Raw genomic sequence first — 22,707 nt, forward strand, 5'->3', positions numbered from 1 at the left:
AGAGATTCAGGAAGTCATCCACGCTCTACTATTTATAATTATGATTTACAAAAACTAAGTTGCAATGATGTAAAAGTAAATTCTATGAGAAACTGCTTTTTCTTTTGTAGAAGACAAGAAGTTGTTGAGAATATGTCTTGTGAAGGGAGATGCTACTGCAAAGAACTGCTGGCGCTCACTGTTAGTGGACAAATATGTTGTCGACCCGTTTACTTTTGATCAGATGGAAAAGAAGTTGATGTTACAAAGGTTTCAGTTAGAGGTATGTTACACACCATTTATAATTTATTACCATAATAATCAGGTAGCTCATCTGGAAGCTCAGGGATTCTATTGTGATAATAGTTCTCGGGTTAAAAATCCTGATCTAGCCCAAACGATCAGGTAGGGATTCTATTGTGGTAATAGTTCTCGGGGTCAAAATCCCTATCTAGCCAAATTGATCAGGTAGGGATTTTATTGTGATAGTAGTTCTTGAGGTAAAAATCCCTTTCTAGCCAAATTGATCAGGTAGGGATTTTATTGTGATAGTAGTTCTTGAGGTAAAAATCCCTATCTAGCCAAATTGATCAGGTAGTGATTCTATTGTGGTAATAGTTCTCGGGGAAAAAATCCCTATCTAGCCAAATTGATCAGGTAGTGATTCTATTGTGGTAATAGTTCTCGGGGAAAAAATCCCTATCTAGCCAAATTGATCTGGTAGGGATTCTATTGTGGTAATAGTTCTCGGGGTCAAAATCCCTATCTAGCCAAATTGATCAGGTAGTGATTCTATTGTGGTAATAGTTCTCGGGGAAAAAATCCCTATCTAGCCAAATTGATCAGGTAGGGATTTTATTGTGATAGTAGTTCTTGAGGTAAAAATCCCTTTCTAGCCAAATTGATCAGGTAGGGATTCTATAATGGTAATAGTTCTCAGGGTAAAAATCCCTATCAAGCCAAATTGATCAGGTAGGGATTCTATTGTGGTAATAGTTCTCGGGGAAAAAATCCCTATCTAGCCAAATTGATCAGGTAGGGATTTTATTGTGATAGTAGTTCTTGAGGTAAAAATCCCTTTCTAGCCAAATTGATCAGGTAGGGATTCTATTGTGATGGTAGTTATCGGGGTAAAAATCCCTATCTAGCCCAATGATCAGGTAGGGATTCTATTGTGAAAGGAGTTCTCGGGGTAAAAATCCCTATCCAGCCAAATTGATCAGGTAGGGATTCTATTGTGAAAGTAGTTCTCGGGGTAAAAATCCCTATCTAGCCAAATTGATCTGGTAGGGATTCTATTGTGGTAATAGTTCTCGGGGTCAAAATCCCTATCTAGCCAAATTGATCTGGTAGGGATTCTATTGTGGTAATAGTTCTCGGGGAAAAAATCCCTATCTAGCCAAATTGATCAGGTAGTGATTCTATTGTGGTAATAGTTCTCGGGGTCAAAATCCCTATCTAGCCAAATTGATAGGTGGGGATTCTATTGTGATAGTAGTTCTCTGGGTAAAAGCCTGATCTAGCCCAAACGATCAGGTAGGGATTCTATTGTGGTAATAGTTCTCAGGGTAAAAATCCCTATCTAGCCCAAACGATCAGGTAGGGATTCTATTGTGATGGTAGTTCTCGGGGTAAAAATCCCTATCTAGCCAAATTGATAGGTAGGGATTCTATTGTGATAGTAGTTCTTGGGGTAAAAATCCCTATCTAGCCAAATTGATCAGGTAGGGATTCTATTGTGATAGTAGTTCTCGTTGTAAAAATCCCTATCTAGCCCAAACGATCAGGTAGGGATTCTATTGTGGTAATAGTTCTCAGGGTAAAAATCCCTATCTAGCCCAATGATCAGGTAGGGATTCTATTGTGATAGTAGTTCTCGGGGTAAAAATCCTGATCTAGCCCAAACGATCAGGTAGGGATTCTATTCTGATAGTATGTAGTTCTCAGGGTAAAAATCCCTATCTAGCCAAATTGATCAGGTAGGGATTCTATTGTGATAGATTCTATTGTGATAGAAGTTCTCGGGGTAAAAATCCCTATCTAGCCAAATCGATCAGGTAGGGATTCTATTGTGATAGTAGTTCTCGTTGTAAAAATCCCTATCTAGCCCAAACCATCAGGTAGGGATTCTATTGTGGTAATAGTTCTCGGGGTAAAAATCCCTATCTAGCCCAATGATCAGGTAGGGATTCTATTGTGATAGTATTTCTCGGGGTAAAAATCCTGATCTAGCCCAAACGATCAGCTAGGGATTCTATTCTGATAGTATGTAGTTCTCAGGGTAAAAATCCCTATCTAGCCCAATTGATCAGGTAGGGATTCTATTGTGATAGTAGTTCTTGAGGTAAAAACCCCTATCTAGCCAAATTGATCAGGTAGGGATTCTATTGTGAAAGTAGTTCTCGCGGAAAAAATCCCTATCTAGCCAAATTGATCAGGTAGGGATTCTATTGTGATAGATTCTATTGTGATAGAAGTTCTCGGGGTAAAAATCCCTATCTAGCCAAATCGATCAGGTAGGGATTCTATTGTGATAGTAGTTCTCGGTGTAAAAATCCCTATCTAGCCCAAACGATCAGGTCGGGATTCTATTGTGGTAATAGTTCTCAGGGTAAAAATCCCTATCTAGCCCAACCGATCAGGTAGGGATTCTATTGTGATAGTAGTTCTTGAGGTAAAAACCCCTATCTAGCCAAATTGATCAGGTAGGGATTCTATTGTGATAGTAGTTCTCGTTGTAAAAATCCCTATCTAGCCCAAACCATCAGGTAGGGATTCTATTGTGGTAATAGTTCTCAGGGTAAATATCCCTATCTAGCCCAAACGATCAGGTAGGGATTCTATTGTGATAGTAGTTCGCGGGGTAAAAATCCCTATCTAGCCCAAACGATCAGGTAGGGATATTGTGGTAATAGTTCTCAGGGTAAAAATCCCTATCTAGCCCAACCGATCAGGTAGGGATTCTATTCTGATAGTATGTAGTTCTCAGGGTAAAAATGCCTATCTAGCCAAATTGATCAGGTAGGGATTCTATTGTGATAGTAGTTCTCGGGGTAAAAATCCCTATCTAGCCCAACCGATCAGGTAGGGTTTCTATTGTGATAGTAGTTCTCGGGGTAAAAATCCCTATCTAGCCAAATTGATCAGGTAGGGATTCTATTGTGATAGTATGTAGTTCTCAGGGTAAAAATCCCTATCTAGCCCAACCGATCAGGTAGGGTTTCTATTGTGATAGTAGTTCTCGGGGTAAAAATCCCTATTTAGCCAAATTGATCAGGTAGGGATTCTATTGTGATAGTAGTTCTCAGGGTAAAAATTCTGATCTAGCCCAAACGATCAGGTAGGAATTCTATTGTGGTAATAGTTCTCGGGGTAAAAATCCCTATCTAGCCCAAACGATCAGGTAGGGCTCCTATTGTGAAAGTAGTTCTCGGGGTAAAAATCCCTATCTAGCCCAACCGATCAGGTAGGGATTCTATTGTGGTAGTAGTTCTCGGGGTAAAAATCCCTATCTAGCCCAAACGATCAGGTAGGGCTCCTATTGTGAAAGTAGTTCTCGGGGTAAAAATCCCTATCTAGCCCAAACGATCAGGTAGGGATTCTATTGTGGTAGTAGTTCTCGGGGGAAAAATCCCTATCTAGCCAAATTGATCAGGTAGGGATTCTATTGTGATAGTATGTAGTTCTCAGGGTAAAAATCCCTATCTAGCCCAACCGATCAGGTAGGGATTCTATTGTGGTAGTAGATCTCGGGGTAAAAATCCCTATCTAGCCAAATTGATAGGTAGGGATTCTATTGTCATAGTAGTTCTCGGGGCAAAAATCCCTATCTAGTGGTAATAGTTCTCGGGGTAAAAATCCCTATCTAGCCCAAACGATCAGGGAGGGATTCTATTGTGGTAGTAGTTCTCGGGGGAAAAATCCCTATCTAGCCAAATTGATCAGGTAGGGATTCTATTGTGGTGATAGTTCTCGGTGTAAAAATCCTGATCTAGCCAAATTGATCAGGTAGGGATTCTATTGTGATAGTATGTAGTTCTCAGGGTAAAAATCCCTATCTAGCCAAATTGATCATGTAGGGATTCTATTGTGGTAATAGTTCTCGGGGTAAAAATCCCTATCTAGCCAAATTGATAGGTAGGGATTCTATTGTGATAGTAGTTCTCGGGGCAAAAATCCCTATCTAGCCCAAACGATCAGGTAGGGATTCTCTTGTGATAGTAGTTCTCTGGGTAAAAATCCCTATCTAGCCCAATTGATCAGGTAGGAATTCTATTGTGGTAATAGTTTTCGGGGTAAAAATCCCTATCTAGCCAAATTGATCAGGTAGGGATTCTATTGTGATAGTAGTTCTTGAGGTAAAAATCCCTATCTAGCCAAATTGATCAGGTAGGGATTCTATTGTAGTAATAGTTCTCGGGGTAAAAATCCCTATCTAGCCCAAACGATCAGGTAGGGTTTCTCTTGTGATAGTAGTTCTCTGGGTAAAAATCCCTATCTAGCCCAATTGATCAGGTAGGGATTCTATTGTGGTAATAGTTCTCGGGGTAAAAATCCCTATCTAGCCAAATTGATCAGGTAGGGATTCTATTGTGATAGTAGTTCTTGAGGTAAAAATCCCTATCTAGCCCAATCGATCAGGTAGGGATTCTATTGTGGTAATAGTTCTCGGGGTAAAATCCCTATCTAGCCAAATACATTTTAACTCTCAGAACATTGTTGTTGTTCGGGGGGAAATGCATTATTACTTGATCATGTTAAATAAACTTTAATTAACTAAATTTAAGTTATCATTCATTAAAGGCCACTTGCATTTATCCTTAACTCTCCTAATCCTTCAGTGAACAGTTTTCACACACAACCCACAACCAGCTACCAAGGAAGGGTGGTCCAGTGGTGATGTGGGTAGTGCTGTCAACCTTCACTTTTTGCTTGTATAGGACATGAACTGTTTTTGGCCACCTGCCTGACTCTGGGGACACATGTACTCCGGTTTTCTCCTACTTAAAGAACCACTGTGCTACCATCCAGACCAAATAGTGTGATTAATATAATTTGTTTTAAAATTATTGTTAAATAACTTAACATCATTTAGTCATTTTGAACTTTATAAAAAAAGTGATTTTTATTATGCCTGGTTTATTTCAGAATCCAGGACTTGATTTCAGTGGAGCAACTGTAGATGGCAATTATCACGCAGGAGGTCCAGAGCTCCCGTCCTAAAACTTTGTATCATAGTTATCGTGGAGGAGGTCCAGAGCTCCCGTCCTAAAACTTTGTATCATAGTAATTGTGGAGGAGGTCCAGAGCTCCCGTCCTAAAACTTTGTATCATAGTTATCGTGGAGGAGGTCCAGAGCTCCCGTCCTAAAACTTTGTATCATAGTAATTGTGGAGGAGGTCCAGAGCTCCCATCCTAAAACTTTGTATCATAGTAATTGTGGAGGAGGTCCAGAGCTCCTGTCCTAAAACTTTGTATCATAGTAATTGTGGAGGAGGTCCAGAGCTCCCGTCCTAAAACTTTGTATCATAGTAATTGTGGAGGAGGTCCAGAGCTCCCGTCCTAAAACTTTGTATCATAGTAATTGTGGAGGAGGTCCAGAGCTCCCGTCCTAAAACTTTGTATCATAGTAATTGTGGAGGAGGTCCAGAGCTCCCGTCCTAAAACTTTGTATCATAGTAATCGTGGAGGAGGTCCAGAGCTCCCGTCCTAAAACTTTGGATCGTGGCTATCGTGGAGGAGGTCCAGAGCTCCTGTCATAAAACTTTGGATCGTGGCTATCGTGGAGGAGGTCCAGAGCTCCTGTCATAAAATTCAACTATTACACATGTAAATTTGCCCTTAACATGGAAGAGGAAGAAAGGAGAGTGCCTCTGAAGTGTGGTGGATGTAAGGATAGAGTTAGTGAGCCATACATTGTTTGTGTGGGTTGTAAGCCGGCCAAGGTCCAGCTTTGTCTACAGTGCTTCTCTAAAGGTACAGAGTTTGGCTCGCATCAGAGTGATCATGCATACACAATACTCAGAAATGATTTTGCATTGTTTGAAAATAACTGGACTGCTTTAGAGGAAACAGTGCTGTTGGAAACTTTATCAGATTGTGGTTATGGGAACTGGTCAGATGCTGCACAAAGACTTAGAACTAAAAACAAGGAAGAATGCAAACGACATTACAACAAGAGCTATATAAATGACCCCATACCTGTGCTGCCACAGTTCGGGGACTGGAGCCAGCAGGTGTATCCACAGCCTCAGGTCTATAAACTGTGTGACGATCCCCCACGATTCCCTGATTCATCAGTTCTACAGCAGGAGATGGGAGGCTATATGGCAGCTCGGGGAGATTTCAATGTTGAGTACGACAATTTCCAAGAACTGGAAATTCAGTCAATATCCTTTGCTGGAGAGGAGGAGGGAAATGAGCTGGAGGAGAGATTGGAGTTGGCTGTGCTGGATGTGTATCTGCATTGTTTGAAGCAGAGAGGAAAGAGAAAGATGATTGTTAGAAAGTATGGTCTTATAAATTTTACCAAAGTCCAGGCCAGTAACCGTATGTATGACCATAGTATCACAGATATCATCGAAAAAGTCAGAGTGTTCATGCGTCTTTTCTCACCATTGAAATATGACAAGTTTATCAAGGGCATACATGTAGAAAAAGAACTTCAACTACAAATCAGACGTTTGCAAGAATGCAGGCAAAATGGTATTGTACATATGAGGAACACAAATATATATAAGTCTTTAAAGAAGCGGCGACAAGCAACAAAGATGCAAATTAACTTGTTAAGTGAGATTCTTGTTCACATGAATGATAACAAGGCCTGTCAGACGTGGTTACAGAGACAGGTGATGTTAAACACCATCTCTAAAGGTGTGTCTGCACAGCTTCCCATGATAGCACGTCGCTCAGCACCACCTCTCGACATTGTCGGCATGCCAGGCTATGATAAACTCACAGACTCCGAAAGGGAAATGTGTGCAGGGATTCGACTGGTTCCAGATGCATATCTGGAATTCCGGGCTGTCATGTCAGCTGAATGTGCTAAAGCTGGAAGCTTGAAACTAAGTCATGCTCGAAACATCATCAAGATTGATGTAAACAAAACCAGGAGATTGTATGACTTCCTGTTGTCTGAGGGGCGCATCAACAAAGATCCCCTTTAGAGTTGTATGACTTCCTGTTGTCCGAGGGGCGCATCAACAAAGACCCCCTTTAGAGTTGTATGACTTCCTGTTGTCTGAGGGGTGCATCAGCAAAGATCCCCTTTAGAGTTGTATGACTTCCTGTTGTCTGAGGGGCGCATCAACAAAATCCCCTTTAGAGTTGTATGACTTCCTGTTGTCTGAGGGGCGCATCAACAAAGATCCCCTTTAGAGTTGTATGACTTCCTGTTGTCTGAGGGGCGCATCAAAAAAGACCCACTTTAGAATTGTATGACTTCCTGTTGTCTGAGGGGCGCATCAACAAAGACCCCCTTTTAGAGTTGTATGACTTCCTGTTGTCTGAGGGGCGCTTCAACAAAGACCCACTTTAGAATTGAACACAAATTATTTTTCGACCGATCTCTTTGAAACTTGGTATACATTATAATCATGATATGAAGTTGTGTCTCCCTTAAAAGAATTTTGATTCGGCAATATTTGCAAAAGTTATTGCCCTTTGTTCATTTCAGTATTTTATTTTTGTCCAGCAATCTCCTCCTACATTTTTCAACAGATCTCTTTGAAACTTGGTATACATTATAATCATGATATGAAGTTGTGTCTCCCTTAAAAGAATTTTGATTCGGCAATATTTGCAAAAGTTATTGCCCTTTGTTCATTTCAGTATTTTATTTTTGTCCAGCAATCTCCTCCTACATTTTTCAACAGATCTCTTTGAAACTTGGTATACATTATAATCATGATATGAAGTTGTGTCTCCCTTAAAAGAATTTTGATTCGACGATTTTTGCAAAAGTTATTGCCCTTTGTTCATTTCAGTATTTGATTTTTTGTCCGAAGATTTTCTCCTACATTTTCTATAGCATGTCAGCTAACCACTCTTAGAATGATGCAGATCTTAATTCAATGTAAGAAAGTATATAACACTATATGGCATTCAACGGGCGTATTTTGTTCCGCCCCGCGGTACTCTTGTTGTTGTATGAGATAATGCACTGCTGTGTTGTATTACATTGTGTAGACAGTTATATTGATTTATTTATATATGTCATCTTGATGGACATACAATATTTTATTACAAACCTGGTGATACCAAAATGATATAGCCAGTTTTCAGGCCATGCAGTACACAGTCCTATATTTCACACTGTGATAATACAAGAAGTTGTATTATCTCAGAAGTCAGAAATTCTTTTTGACTGGAGAAGATAGTATTTTTTCATTGATCAATTAATTGACAAATTGAAACAGGAATCAGTTTTAATATAGCTCAATTTTATACAATGGTAATGTGTTGTCAATATTCTTTCAACATCGTCTACTTCACAAATGTGTTTTGGTTCAGTTTTTGGGAAGCAAATTGAACATTAATATAAAACAATGATAAATAATGTTTTCAGAAAATGTGTAATACAATGTATGCATATGAAGTACAACAACAGTTATGTATTTATAGAAAAACCAGACTTACGTATTCATCTTATGTCTCAGATTGCACATAGAGATATGTTTAAGCCTCCTTTAAGCATATATATCCATTAGATATATTACACTTGGGCTAAAGTCTTAAGTCACAATACACTCGTGCAATCTGAGTGGTTTGATGAGCATGTGTGGTTTTAACTCTAATGCTCTGTCCTGTGTAATGAGGAATAAAAATTGAACCATAAATAACTGGTTTGTATTCTTATAAGAGTAACATTTAAAATCAGGGGTTAGAAATGTCACAAAACCTGTTAAACATTACCTGTCTTATATCACAAAACCTGTTAAACATTACCTGTCTTATATCACAAAACCTGTTAAACATTACCTATATCGTATATCACAAAAACTGTTAAACATTACCTATCTCTTATCACAACACCTGTAAAATATTACCTTTGTCTTATCAGAAAAACTGTTAAACATTACCTGTCTTATATCACAAAACCTGTTAAACATTACCTTTGTCTTATATCACAAAACCTGTAAAACATTACCTTTGTCTTATATCACAAAACCTGTTAAACATTACCTTTGTCTTATAGCACAAAACCTGTTAAACATTACTTATGTCTTATATCACAAAAACTGTTAAACATTACCTTTGTCTTATATCACAAAAACTGTTAAACATTACCTTTGTCTACAACACCTGTAAAATATTACCTTTGTCTTATCAGAAAAACTGTTAAACATTACCTGTCTTATATCCCAAAACCTGTTAAACATTACCTATGTCTTATATCACAAAGCCTGTAAAAACATTACCTTTGTCTTATATCACAAAAACTGTTAAACATTACCTTTGTCTACAACACCTGTAAAATATTACCTTTGTCTTATCAGAAGAACTGTTAAACATTACGTGTCTTATATCACAAAACCTGTTAAACATTACCTATTTCTTATATCACAAAACCTGTTAAACATTACCTATGTCTTATATCACAAAGCCTGTAAAAACATTACCTTTGTCTTATATCACAAAAACTGTTAAACATTACCTATGTCTTATATCATCTTATCAGAAAAACTGTTAAACATTACCTGTCTTATATCACAAAAACTGTTAAACATTACCTATGTCTTATATCATCTTATCAGAAAAACTGTTAAACATTACCTGTCTTATATCACAAAAACTGTTAAACATTACCTTTGTCTACAACACCTGTAAAATATTACCTTTGTCTTATCAGAAAAACTGTTAAACCTTACCTGTCTTATATCACAAAACCTGTTAAACATTACCTATGTCTTATATCACAAAGCCTGTAAAAACACTACCTTTGTCTTATATCACAAAACCTGTTAAACATTACCTTTTTCTTATATCACAAAACTTGTTAAACATTACCTTTGTCTTATATCACAAAACCTGTAAAAAAATACCTATGTCTTATATCACAAAACCTGTTAAACAATACCTTTGTCGTATATCACAAAACCTGTTAAACATTACCTTTGTCTTATAGCACAAAACCTGTTAAACATTACTTATGTCTTATATCACAAAAACTGTTAAACATTACCTTTGTCTACAACACCTGTAAAATATTACCTTTGTCTTATCAGAAAAACTGTTAAACATTACCTGTCTTATATCACAAAAACTGTTAAACATTACCTATGTCTTATATCATCTTATCAGAAAAACTGTTAAACATTACCTGTCTTATATCCCAAAACCTGTTAAACATTACCTATGTCTTATATCACAAAACCTGTTAAAAATTACCTTTGTCTTATATCACAAAACCTGTTAAACATTACTTATGTCTTATATCACAAAAACTGTTAAACATTACCTTTGTCTTATATCACAAAGCCTGTTAAACATAACATGTCTTATTTTATACATAACTTCACACATTGAAAGAGTTAACCTGTTTATTACTTGACCTAAGACACAGATATGTATGTGCAAGCAAAGAACAAGTACTAAAACCTACTGCAAACATTTGGCGTATCAGGGGCTACACTCTATAACAAACCTACTAATAGTAACAAATTCTTTTCAAAAGATTTTAAAGGAAGCTAGACTCTGCGAAGTCACAGAGAAACTTGATAAAGAACGCGAGCTAGACTCCAAAGAAAACAAGAGAAGCAGCTAGACTCTGAACGACTCCAGAGAAGCAACTAGACTCCTTTTATCCATGGAGAAGCTATAACGCAGAGAAACTTGATAAAGAACGCGAGCTTGACTCCAAAGAAAACAAGAGAAGCAGCTAGACTCTGAACGACTCCAGAGAAGCGACTAGACTCCTAATATCCATGGAGAAGCTATAAAAGACTATGAATTGGAAACGCTAGACTCCGAAGAAGGCAAGAGAAGTCATTAGACTTTGGAGGAATCCAGAGAAGCGACTAGACTCATAGCCACCCCAGAGAATATATCTGATAAATTTACCACAAGAAAACTGGCTACAGATAAAGTGAAGTAATAATCTATTTAAGAGATTGGGGGCAAAAGTCCCAAAGAATTTAAAGCCAAAATGGAACGATTATGTTAATCGACGTGAAAGTGAGAGCCCCTGTCTTATATCACAAAGCCTGTTAAACATTACCTATATCGTATATCACAAAAACTGTTAAACATTACCTATGTCTTATATCACAAAAACTGTTAAACATTACCTTTGTCTTATATCACAAAAACTGTTAAACATTACCTTTGTCTTATATCACAAAACCTGTTAAACATTACCTATGTCTTATATCACAAAACCTGTTAAACAATACCTTTGTCGTATATCACAAAACCTGTTAAACATTACCTTTGTCTTATATCACAAAACCTGTTAAACATTACCTTTGTCTTATATCATGTAGCAACACTGTTCATCCTTTTTGCCGTTAATTTTTACTTTTTTACGCGATAACTCAAACAAATATCCTCAATATTTTTCAAAGCATTGGATGAGTTCTTAAATCGTGATATGTAAATGCTATTCGGCAGTTTTGTCCCTTTTTCATTGTGGGGCTATGCTCCTTTCATTGCCAAATAAGGGCATTGTGTAGTAAATGCAAGAACTTTTTTATAAGGGACCTATTGTTTTTGTTTTGTTTATCCTTCTTCTTTTTCTTCTTCTCCTCAAGATCTTGAGACAAAGTTTCCTTTTAAATGGTAATAGCTATGTACATGATATTTTGCCAGGTTGCAGGTAATAGTTTGGAGATGTCATGGCCAAATTCAAGTTGATCAAAAATTCAATATGGCCGCCATGACCTATAAAGTGATTTTTAGCTCACCTGGCACGAAGTGCCAAGTGAGCTTATGCCGTGGCGCGTCGTCCGGCGTCCGTCCGGCATCAATATTTTACTTTAAACGACTTCTTCTTAATAACCGAAAGGCCTAAGGGTGTCGAAATTTTGCCAGAAGCAAACTGGGATGAAGGGCTACAAAGTTTGTTCAAACGAATGACCTTCACCCATTTTCAAGGTCACAGGGGTCAAATATGTGAACACTTTTAAACATCTTCTTCTCGATAACCAAACTGCCCAAGTAGATGATATTTGGCCAGTAGCATGCTTGGGTGAAGGGCTACCAAGTTTGTTCATATGAATGACCTTCAATATATTCAAATTATATATAAAGAGTACCCTATGAAGAGTACCTATAAAGAGTACCATATGATGAGAACCATATGAAGAGTACCTATGAAGAGTTCCCTATAAAGAGTACCATATGATGAGAACCCTATGAAGAGTACCCTACAAAGAGTACCTATGATAAGTACCCTTTGAAGAGTACCCTATGAAGAGTACCCTATGATGAGTACCCTATGAAGAGTACCCTATAATGAGTACCCTACAAAGAGTACCTATGAAAAGTACCCTATAAAGTACCATATGAAGAGTACCCTATAAAGAGTACCTTATGAAAAATACCATATGAAGAGTACCCTATAAAGAGTACCCTATGAAGAGTAATGTACGAAGAGTACCTATTATGAGTACCCTATGAAGAGTACCCTATGATGAGTACCCTATGAAGAGTACCCTATGATGAGTACCCTACAAAGAGTACCTATGAAAAGTACCCTATAAAGGACCATATGAAGAGTACCCTATAAAGAGTACCTTATGAAAAGTACCCTATGAAGAGTACCCTATAAAGAGTACCCTATGAAGAGTAATGTCCGAAGAGTACCTATTATGAGTATCATATGAAGAGTACCCTATGAAGAGTACCCTATGATGAGTACCCTACAAAGAGTACCTATGAAAAGTACCCTATAAAGGACCATATAAAGAGTACCTTATGAAGAGTACCTATGAAGAGTACCATATGAAGAGTACCATATGAAGAGTACCCTTTGAAGAGTACCTATGAAGAGTACCATATGTAGAGTACCATATGAAGAGTACCATATGAAGAGTACCCTTTAAAGAGTATCTATAAAGAGTACCATATAAAAAGTACCAGATGAAGAGTACCTATTAAAAGTACCCTATGAAGAGTACCCTACAAAGAGCACCTATGATAAGTACCCTTTGAAGAGTACCCTATGAGGAGTACCCTATGAAGAGTACCTATGATAAGTACCCTTTGAAGAGTACCCTATGAGGAGTACCCTATGAAGAGTTCCTATGATAAGTACCCTATGAAGAGTACCCTATGATGAGTAACCTATGAAGAATACCCTATGAAGAGCGCCCTATGAAGAGTACCCTATGAAGAGTACCATATGAAGAGTCCCCTTTAAAGAGTAGCTATAAAGAGTACCATATAAAAAGCACCATATGAAGAGTACCTATTAAAAGTGCCCTATGAAGAGTACCCTATGATGAGTAACCTATGAAGAATACCCTATGAAGGGCACCCTATAAAGAGTACCCTATGAAGAGTACCTATGAAGAGTTCCTATGATAAGTACCCTATGAAGAGTACCCTATGATGCGTAACCTATGAAGAATACCCTATGAAGAGCGCCCTATGAAGAGTACCCTATGAAGAGTACCCTATGATGAGTAACCTATGAAGAATACCCTATGAAGGGCACCCTATAAAGAGTACCCTATGAAGAGTACCTATGAAGAGTACCTATGATAAGCTATGAAGAGTACCCTATGATGAGTACCCTATGAGGAGTACCCAATGAAGAGTACCTATGATGAGTACCCTACAAAGAGTACCTATGAAAAGTACCCTATAAAGGACCATATGAAGAGTACCTATGAAGAGTACCCTATGAAGAGTACCCTACAAAGAGTACCTATGATAAGTACCCTTTGAAGAGTACCCTATGAGGAGTACCCTATGAAGAGGACCTATGATGAGTACCCTACAAAGAGTACCTATGAAAAGTACCCTATAAAGGACCATATGAAGAGTACCATATGAAGAGTACCCTTTAAAGAGTAGCTATAAAGAGTACCATATAAAAAGCACCATATGAAGAGTACCTATTAAAAGTACCCTATGAAGAGTACCATATGATGAGTAACCTATGAAGAATACCCTACGAAGAGCACCCTATGAAGAGTACCATATGAAGAGTACCCTTTAAAGAGTAGCTATAAAGAGTACCATATAAAAAGCACCATATGAAGAGTACCTATTAAAAGTACCCTATGAAGAGTACCATATGATGAGTAACCTATGAAGAATACCCTACGAAGAGCACCCTATGAAGAGTACCATATGAAGAGTACCCTTTGAAGAGTACCTATGAAGAGTACCCTATGAAGAGTACCTATGAAGAGTTCCTATGATAAGTACCCTATGAAGAGTACCCTATGATGCGTAACCTATGAAGAATACCCTATGAAGAGCACCCTATAAAGAGTACCCTATGAAGAGTACCTATGAAGAGTACCCTATGAAGAGTACCATATGAAGAGTACCTACAAAGAGTACCTATGATAAGTACCCTTTGAAGAGTACCCTATGAGGAGTACCCTATGAAGAGTACCTATGATGAGTACCCTACAAAGAGTACCTATGATGAGTACCCTATAAAGAGTACCATATGAAGAGTACCTATAAAGAGTACCTATGAAAAGTACCTTTGAAGAGTATCGTAAGAAAAGTACCCTTTGAAGAGTTCCTATGAAGAGCGCTTATTGTATGTATAATGAGATATCCTTTTTTTGTTGATAAAGTGTAATACCTGTTTTTGTTATTATATTTTTCTTGTTGTCATTTCGGTATTGTGTATTGGGCATGTCAATGACGAAGTGCAGATGAATAAATATACAAACAAGAGGCCCAGAGGGCCTGTATCGCTCACCTGGATAAATGTTAAAAGTCTTGATATTAAGTAAAGATAAAGCACTCCTTAGTAGGTACTGTATGTACATATGAAATTTCAGAAAGATTCATCCAGTATTTCTGGAGATATAGCAAGAACAAACTTCAAATGTCAAAATCCAAGATGGCGGCCTGGTGGTCATCTTGTTTTAATGAATATATCCTAATAGTAACAGGCAGTACTAGACAGCTTGGTGGGAACAACATTGGGATAAAATCTTGAGTCGCTATTGTAGGAGAAGGATTTCAAAGGTTTTACCTCTATTTCCCCTAATGCCATTAGCTCACTTGCCCTTCAGGCAGGCGAGCTAAAAAAACAAAAAATTCAAAGCATCTTTCATCTTAATGTCTTTATTTCTGAAACAAATAAAAGTTTAGTTTAGTTATCTACAGGAGGTTGAGTTAAGATTTCCACATGAAATGGATTTAAGTTGTGACTTGAAGTATAAGTATATAACTATGTAAAGTATCTGATACTCATTTCACATCAAAACCAACAGCCCATTTAAAAGTGTCACACTTGACTTTGCTGCTTTTCTTGGCTACAGCACACACAAAGAACTGACGTCCATTGTTAGGTCCCTGTTTCACCACTGTCCGCAAAGTACACCTCTTCTTGTGAGCCTCACACAGGGGAAACAACTCATCGGCCCACTACAAAACAAGTCAGACTTGGTCACTAGTAACAGCAGGGCATTATCAACATTATTTTTAATGACCAAAAACTGCTCAGATTTTCAATTAAGTTTTTACGTATATAAAGTTCCTAGAATCATTGATATGACCTAAACAACAATATAAATAACTATTCGCATTGTGGTATCAAGAACTGTTAAAATATCTAAAAGGCCCATTCATAATATAACAGGCCAAGGCCATTTATCGAGCTGTAACGACTGCACCTATATCATCAAAGTTCAGCTGACGTGGTCAAAACTCATTACAAGGGTAGATATTGCCAAATCTTTGTCAAGTGTTAGACACAGGGCTGTCATAAAACACCTGTATATATATAAGGGAAATGTATGACCTCCCCCTGATCATGAGGAGTGGTTTTATGACCTCCCCCGATCATAAGGAGTGGTTGTATGACCTCCCCCTGATCATGACATGTGGTTGTATGACCTCCCCTTGATCATGAGGAGTGGTTGTATGACCTCCCTGTGATCATGAGGAGTGGTTTTATGACCTCCCCCGATCATAAGGAGTGGTTGTATGACCTCCCCCTGATCATGAGGAGTGGTTTTATGACCTCCCCCGATCATAAGGAGTGGTTGTATGACCTCCCCCTGATCATGACATGTGGTTGTATGACCACCCTGTGATCATGAGCAGTGGTTGTATGACCTCCCTGTTATCGTGAGGATTGGTTGTATGACCTCCCTGTGATCATGAGGAGTGTTTGTATGACCTCCCTATGACTGAGGAGTGGGTGGATGACCTCCCTATGACTGAGGAGTGGTTGTATACACTCCCCTTAATCATGAGGAGTGGTTGTATGACCTCCCCTTGAGCATGAGGAGGGGTTGTATGACCTCCCTGTGATCATGAGGAGTGTTTGTATGACCTCCCTATGACTGAGGAGTGGGTGGATGACCTCCCTATGACTGAGGAGTGGTTGTATAAAATCCCCTTAATCATGAGGAGTGGTTGTATAAACTCCCCTGAATCAGGAGGAGTGGTTGTATAAACTCCCCTTAATCATGAGGAGTGGCTGTATAAACTCCCCTGAATCATGAGGAGTGGTTGTATAAGCTCCCCTTAATCATGAGGAGTGGTTGTATAAACTCCCCTGAATCATGAGGAGTAGTTGTATAAACTCCCCTTAATCATGAGGAGAGGTTGTATAAACTCCCCTGAATCATGAGGAGTAGTTGTATAAACTCCCCTTAATCATGAGGAGTGGCTGTATAAACTCCCCTGAATCATGAGGAGTAGTTGTATAAACTCCCCTTAATCATGAGGAGAGGTTGTATAAACTCCCCTGAATCATGAGGGGTGGTTGTATAAACTCCCCTTAATCATGAGGAGTGGTTGTATAAACTCCCCTGAATCATGAGGAGTGGTTGTATAAACTCCCCTTAATCATGAGGAGTGGTTGTATAAACTCCCCTTAATCATGAGGAGTGGTTGTATGACCTCCCCTTGATCATGAGCAGTGGTTGTATGATCTCTCCCTGATCAAGACATGTGATTGTATGACCTCCCCTTGATCATGAGTAGTGGTTGTATGACCTCCCTGTAACTGTGAGGAGTGGTTGTATGACCTCCCTGTGATCATGAGGAGTGGTTGTATGACCTCCCCTTGATCATGAGTAGTGGTTGTATGACCTCCCTGTGATAGTGAGGAGGGGTTGTATGACCTCCCTGTGATCGTTACGAGTGGTTGTATGACCTCCCTTTGATCGTGAGGAGTGGTTGTATGACTCCCTGTGATCATGAGCAGTGGTTGTATGACCTCCCTGATCATGACATGTGGTTGTATGACCACCCTGTGATCATGAGCAGTGGTTGTATGACCTCCCTGTGATCATGAGCAGCGGTTGTATGACCTCCCTGTGACTGAGGAGAGGGTGTATGACCTCCCTGTAATCATGAGGAGTGGTTTTATGACCTCCCCTTGATCATGAGGCGGGGTTGTATGACCTCCCTGTGACTGTGAGCAGTGGTTGTATGACCTCCCTGTGATCGTGAGGAGGGGTTGTATGACTCCCTGTGATCATGAGCAGCGGTTGTATGACCTCCCTGTGACTGTGAGCAGTGGTTGTATGACCTCCCTGTGATCGTGAGGAGTGGTTGTATGATCTCTCCCTGATCATGACATGTGGTTGTATGACCTCCCCTTGATCATGACGAGTGGTTGTATGACCTCCCCTTGATCATGAGGAGTGGTTGTATGACCTCCCTGTGATCATGAGGATTGGTTGTATGACCTTCCTGTGATCGTGAGGAGTGGTTGTATGACCTCTCATGATCGTGAGGAGTGGTTGTATGACCTCCCTGTGATTGTGAGTAGTGGTTGTATGACCTCCCCTTGATCATGAGTAGGTAAGACTGATAACTCTTGTATATACTGAATGGCCTGTTTGTAACCTTTGACACATGACTTCATAACCTGACTTACATTTCACATGTGAAGTATGATGCCTACCTTGAAATGTTTGCATTGCTGTTTTCCTCTAACAGAACAGGAGAAGAACCAGCGTCCATAATTATCTCCCTTCTTAAACACTTCTCTCAGGGAACACTTTTTATTGTGTCCAGGGCAACGTGAGATTTGACTGTCATCTTTAGTAGTGTTATTTTTTTCTTCAATTCTTCTCCGTTTTAGAGGTGGTTCCACATCTGTATAAGCTGTCGGACCTAACTTTGATTTATCTCCATGGCTCGTTGAACTTGTCCCTGCCGGACCTAACTTTGATTTATCTCCATGGTTCGTTGAACTTGTCCCTGTCGGACCTAACTTTGATTTATCTCCATGGCTCGTTAAACTTGTCCCTGGGTTTTTTGTATTTGACAATGCTGAGGTCGAATTTGGACCGGAGATGCAGATAACCGAAGGCTCTGAAAAATTATTTGATGAATCAATACAACCTTAGACAATCAAAACAAAATTTAAATGTCACTGCGACCTTGTTCAATATCCAAATGTATACAGATCATCTTTGAGCTTGTATGTTTTCTCTTAAACATGGTTCATACAGAAAGTTAAAAACAATATGCAAGCAATTTTCAAATATTTAAAAAAAAAATCACATCCAATTTACTGAAAAAAAGATTGGGTACTTGTTCTTGTTATATAGCATAACATTACAAGAAGATCAGGGCCTTAATAAATAGCTGACCTTAAATTTTACTTTTTAATTTAAAATGTGTTGAACATGGTAAATGTATAAATGATAGAAGGATCCTAGTGCACACCATCGAAGGATCTTTATCAGATCTACAGAAGATGATCTATTAACTTCCTTGCTCTCCACTCTCCTTACTTGTACTATTACCTAGTCCCATGTAGGACATCATAAACAGGAATCTTGTACATTACCTTAAGCCTTGTAATGTCATGTTATTTGCCACTATTGCAAATGTTATTGTATAAGAATTGCATAACTATATGCAAAATGATAAAAACTTACATATTAAGAAGTGCTGGCAATGACGGATGAATTCTCATTAGGGCCAGGGGGATTTTTAACAAGATGCCCAATGGGCCTGCATCGCTCACCTGGTATAAATCCCACACTTGTAACCTTAAAAGTGATCTAAAATAAAGCTACAGGCAAAATATTAGTATTTATGATTAAAATTCATTCAAAAGAGCCTGTTATTTTATTTTTTTTACATTTCACCCCTGTGATTGAAAGTCGAACAAAGTCATTATGTTGAACAAATTTTATAGCCTTTCATCTCAGGATGCAACTTGCAAAGTATCAACATCCTGGGACCCATGGTTATTCAGAAGAGGTTGTTTAAAGATTTTAAACACATTTGACCCCTGTGACCTTGAATATAAGTTAAAGTCATTCACTTTAACAAACATGGTAGTCCTTGATCCCAGCATGCTACTGACTAAATATCAATATCCTGAGCCTTTTGGTTATTCAGAACGAGGTCTTTAAATATTTTGAACATATTTGCTCCTTGTGACCTTGAATATGATTCAATGTCATACATTTTAACAAACTTGGTAGCCCTTGATCCAAGTATAATGCTGACTAAATATCATCACCTTGGGCATTTTGGTTATTCAGAAGAAGTTGTTTAAAGTTTTTAACATATTTGACCCCCGTGTCCTTGAATATGGGTGAGGTCATTCATTTGAACAAACTTGGTAGCCTTCATCTCAGGATGCTACTGACTAAATATCATCACCCTGGGCATTTTGGTTATTCTGAAGAAGTTGCTTAATGTTTTTAACATATTTGACCCCTGTGACCTTGAATATGGGTGAAGGACATTCATTTGAACAAACTTGATAGCCCTTTACCCCAGCATGCTACTGGCCAAATATCATCACCTTGGGCATTTTGGTTATTGAGAAGAAGTTGATTAAAGTTTTAAACATATTTGACCCCATGTGACCTTGAATATGGGTGAAGGTCATTCATTTGAACAAACTTGGTAGCCCTTCATCTCAGGATGCTACTGACCAAATATCATCACCCTGTGCATTTTGGTTATTCTGAAGAAGTTGCTTAATGTTTTTAACATATTTGACCCCTGTGACCTTGAATATGGGTGAAGGACATTCATTTGAACAAACTTGATAGCCCTTTACCCCAGCATGCTACTGGCCAAATATCATCACCCTGGGCAATTTGGTTATTGAGAAGAAGTTGTTTAAAGTTTTTAACATATTTGACCCCTGTGACCTTGAATATGGGTGAAGGTCATTCATTTGAACAAACTTTGTAGCCCTTTATATCAGCATGCTACTGGCCAAATATCATCACCCTGGGCATTTTGGTTATTCAGAAGAAGTTGTTTAAAGGTTTTTTAAGACAGTGACCCCTGTGACCTTGAATACATTTGAAGGTCATTCGTTTGAACAAACTTTGTAGCCCTTCATCCCAGTTTGCTTCTGGCCAAATATCATCACCCTAGATCTTTCAGTTATTAAGAAGAAGTTGTTTAAAGTAAAATATTGACGCCGGAAGACAGAAGGACGACGGACGCCGCGCCACGGCATTAGCTCACTTGGCACTTCGTGCCAGTTAAGCTAACAAGGGGACCAATGGAAACATACATATAGAAGAGTGATAACAAAATTGAACTGCTACATTCAAGATCATGGCTGTCTGGTGGCCATCTTGTTTTTCCTATCAGTCCCAAAAATCAATATGGATTAGTAAGGGCCATTGGGAACCTTCACGTAAAATTTAAGAAAGATCCCTCTTGTCCTTTCTGAGCAATAGTGCTAACAATATTTTACTCTGGCCGCCTCTCAAACATCTTGACCCCTGTGACCTTGAATATGGGTGAAGGTTTAAAAGATAGGCTTAAAATTCAATAAGCCTATCTAGGGACCATGGGGAACTTTCAACTGAAATTTGAGAAAGATTCCTACAGTACTTTCTGAGAAACAGCCTAAACAAACTTCATTATTCAAAATTCAAGATGGCCACCTATCGACTATCTTGGTTTTGCGATCAGTCCTTACATTTAATATTCATACAGTAAATAAGGACCATGGGGAGGGAACCTTCATGTGATTTTGAGAAACATCCCTCCAATAATTTCTAAGAAATAGTGCAATCAAGAATTGTTTTAAGATGAACGGACCACATACCAGGGACAAATACCTGATTGATGTAGATAATGTCTGGAGGTGAGACAAGCCTCACAAATACCTGATTGATGTAGATATGGTCTGGAGGTGAGACAAGCCTTACGAATACCTGATTGATGTAGATATGGTCTGGAGAGGGGCCTCACAAATACCTGATTGATGTAGATATGGTCTGGAGGTGAGACAGGCCTCACAAATACCTGATTGATGTAGATATGGTCTGGAGGTGACACAAACCTTACAAATACCTGATTGATGTAGATATGGTCTGGAGGTTAGACAGGCCTCGCTAATACCTGATTGATGTAGATATGGTCTGGAGGTGAGACAAGCCTTACAAATACCTGATTGATATAGATAATGTATGGAGGTGAGACAGGCCTTACAAATACCTGATTGATGTAGATATTGTCTGGAGGTGAGACAGGCCTTACAAATACCTGATTGATGTAGATATTGTCTGGAGGTGAGACAGGCCTTACAAATGCCTGATTGATGTAGATATGGTCTGGAGGTGAGACAAGCTTTACAAATACCTGATTGATATAGATAATGTAGGGAGGTGAGACAAGCCTTACAAATACCTGATTGATGTAGATATGGTCTTGAGGTGAGACAGGCCTCACAAGTAAGTTTTCTTGCTCCATTGATAAGAGTGCACGCTCCACATGTCCACTCCCGGTCAGTATTTACCGGAGAATGGCCAGCTGTCTGGACCCACCCCAGCAAGCTGTTCTTTGTGGGTAATGTCCTACAAAAGTAGAAATGGTTGATGAGAAGAAAAAATATCTGATAGTGTCACACATTGAGTAAATTCACAGGTAATAAAACATTTCAAAACAAAACTGAATTTTTTCAATACCACTGTTCTCAAACAAAACCGTGTTTAAACAGGAATTGCAATGTTGTTTTCAGATCTAGAAGACAATTATATATCATCATGCTGTTCGTCGTTTGTCGTTTGAACAATTTTGTCATCGCGAAATACACAGATAAAATGGAGAGGCCATGTGTTTGAGATGAGAATATTGTTCTCATGACACACCCTGAAAACATTGTGTGATAAACTATTTATCATCTACATGTAAATTCAAAAAGTTAAAAAAAGAATAACGTATCTTCTAACTGACTTCTTGTTTTAATAATCATTGAGATCCTTGGTCTGTGACAAACGTAAACAAATACAAGAGGCCCATGGGCCTTAACGGTCACCTGATATATTTATACAGAGAGTTGATTATGTTTTTAACATTAACAGAAATATTATTCAAAGTGACAAAAAACAATAAAACCACCTTACTCAATATCTAGCATACAGATTTCAGACTAAAAAGGATTTGAAACTAGCACCTCTGATTCTTAACAAGGAAAATGAAGAAATTTTAGCACACTGACTCCTTTGAGCCCCACCCTACAGCCCTTGGGGGTAGGGCTGGCTCAAAATTTTCAAAGTATCAAACTGTCAATTCAAGGTTATAATTCCAATCAAGTTATTAACATGTAATATTCAAAGTATCATTTGCCATTATAAA

At 38.5% G+C, this 22,707-nt stretch overlaps 3 protein-coding genes across 4 annotated transcripts; 2 read left to right on the top strand and 1 right to left on the bottom strand.

Annotated features, from left to right (window-relative positions):
- Positions 1-89: 89 nt before the first annotated feature.
- LOC110453085 (nudC domain-containing protein 2-like) lies at positions 90-5,203 on the top strand (the record flags this gene model as incomplete). The annotated part of the gene is made up of 2 exons (XM_021501920.1): positions 90-262; positions 5,128-5,203. Coding segments are annotated over 2 exons (248 nt in total), but the record flags the coding sequence as incomplete, so codon positions are not given.
- Positions 5,204-5,804: 601 nt separating this feature from the next.
- On the top strand, positions 5,805-7,595 carry LOC110453092 (transcriptional adapter 2-alpha-like). 2 transcript variants are annotated; one of them, XM_021501939.1, is made up of 2 exons: positions 5,805-7,134; positions 7,346-7,595. In XM_021501939.1, exons 1-2 carry the CDS (start codon positions 5,826-5,828, stop codon positions 7,354-7,356), a joined length of 1,320 nt encoding a protein of 439 aa, XP_021357614.1. In that variant the 5' UTR covers positions 5,805-5,825; the 3' UTR covers positions 7,357-7,595. The 2 variants fall into 2 exon arrangements, with proteins under 2 accessions (XP_021357614.1, XP_021357607.1); XM_021501932.1 differs by having other exon boundaries at positions 5,805-7,595.
- Positions 7,596-15,221: 7,626 nt separating this feature from the next.
- On the bottom strand, positions 15,222-21,822 carry LOC110453109. The gene is made up of 4 exons (XM_021501950.1): positions 21,472-21,822; positions 21,237-21,423; positions 18,038-18,450; positions 15,222-15,540 (listed from the first exon to the last, which is right to left on the bottom strand). Exons 1-4 carry the CDS (start codon positions 21,820-21,822, stop codon positions 15,364-15,366), a joined length of 1,128 nt encoding a protein of 375 aa, XP_021357625.1. The 3' UTR covers positions 15,222-15,363.
- Between the last annotated feature and the right edge of the window lie 885 nt (positions 21,823-22,707).

Source organism: Mizuhopecten yessoensis, unplaced genomic scaffold (genome assembly GCF_002113885.1).
Source record: "Mizuhopecten yessoensis strain PY_sf001 unplaced genomic scaffold, ASM211388v2 scaffold817, whole genome shotgun sequence".
NCBI lineage: Eukaryota > Metazoa > Mollusca > Bivalvia > Pectinida > Pectinidae > Mizuhopecten > Mizuhopecten yessoensis.

What these genes read in the sequence shown, in the direction of transcription:
- LOC110453092 (XM_021501932.1), top strand. Translation starts at nt 5,826, where the DNA reads ATGGAAGAGGAAGAAAGGAGAGTGCCTCTGAAGTGTGGTGGATGTAAG.
- LOC110453109 (XM_021501950.1), bottom strand. Translation starts at nt 21,822, where the DNA reads ATGGAGCAAGAAAACTTACTTGTGAGGCCTGTCTCACCTCAAGACCAT. An exon ending in ACCATATCTACATCAATCAG is followed by an intron (nt 21,424 to 21,471) that starts GTATTAGCGAGG and finishes TACATCAATCAG; the next exon opens with GTATTTGTAAGGTTTGTGTC. An exon ending in AGCAATGCAAACATTTCAAG is followed by an intron (nt 15,541 to 18,037) that starts GTAGGCATCATA and finishes CTTGTTTTGTAG; the next exon opens with TGGGCCGATGAGTTGTTTCC.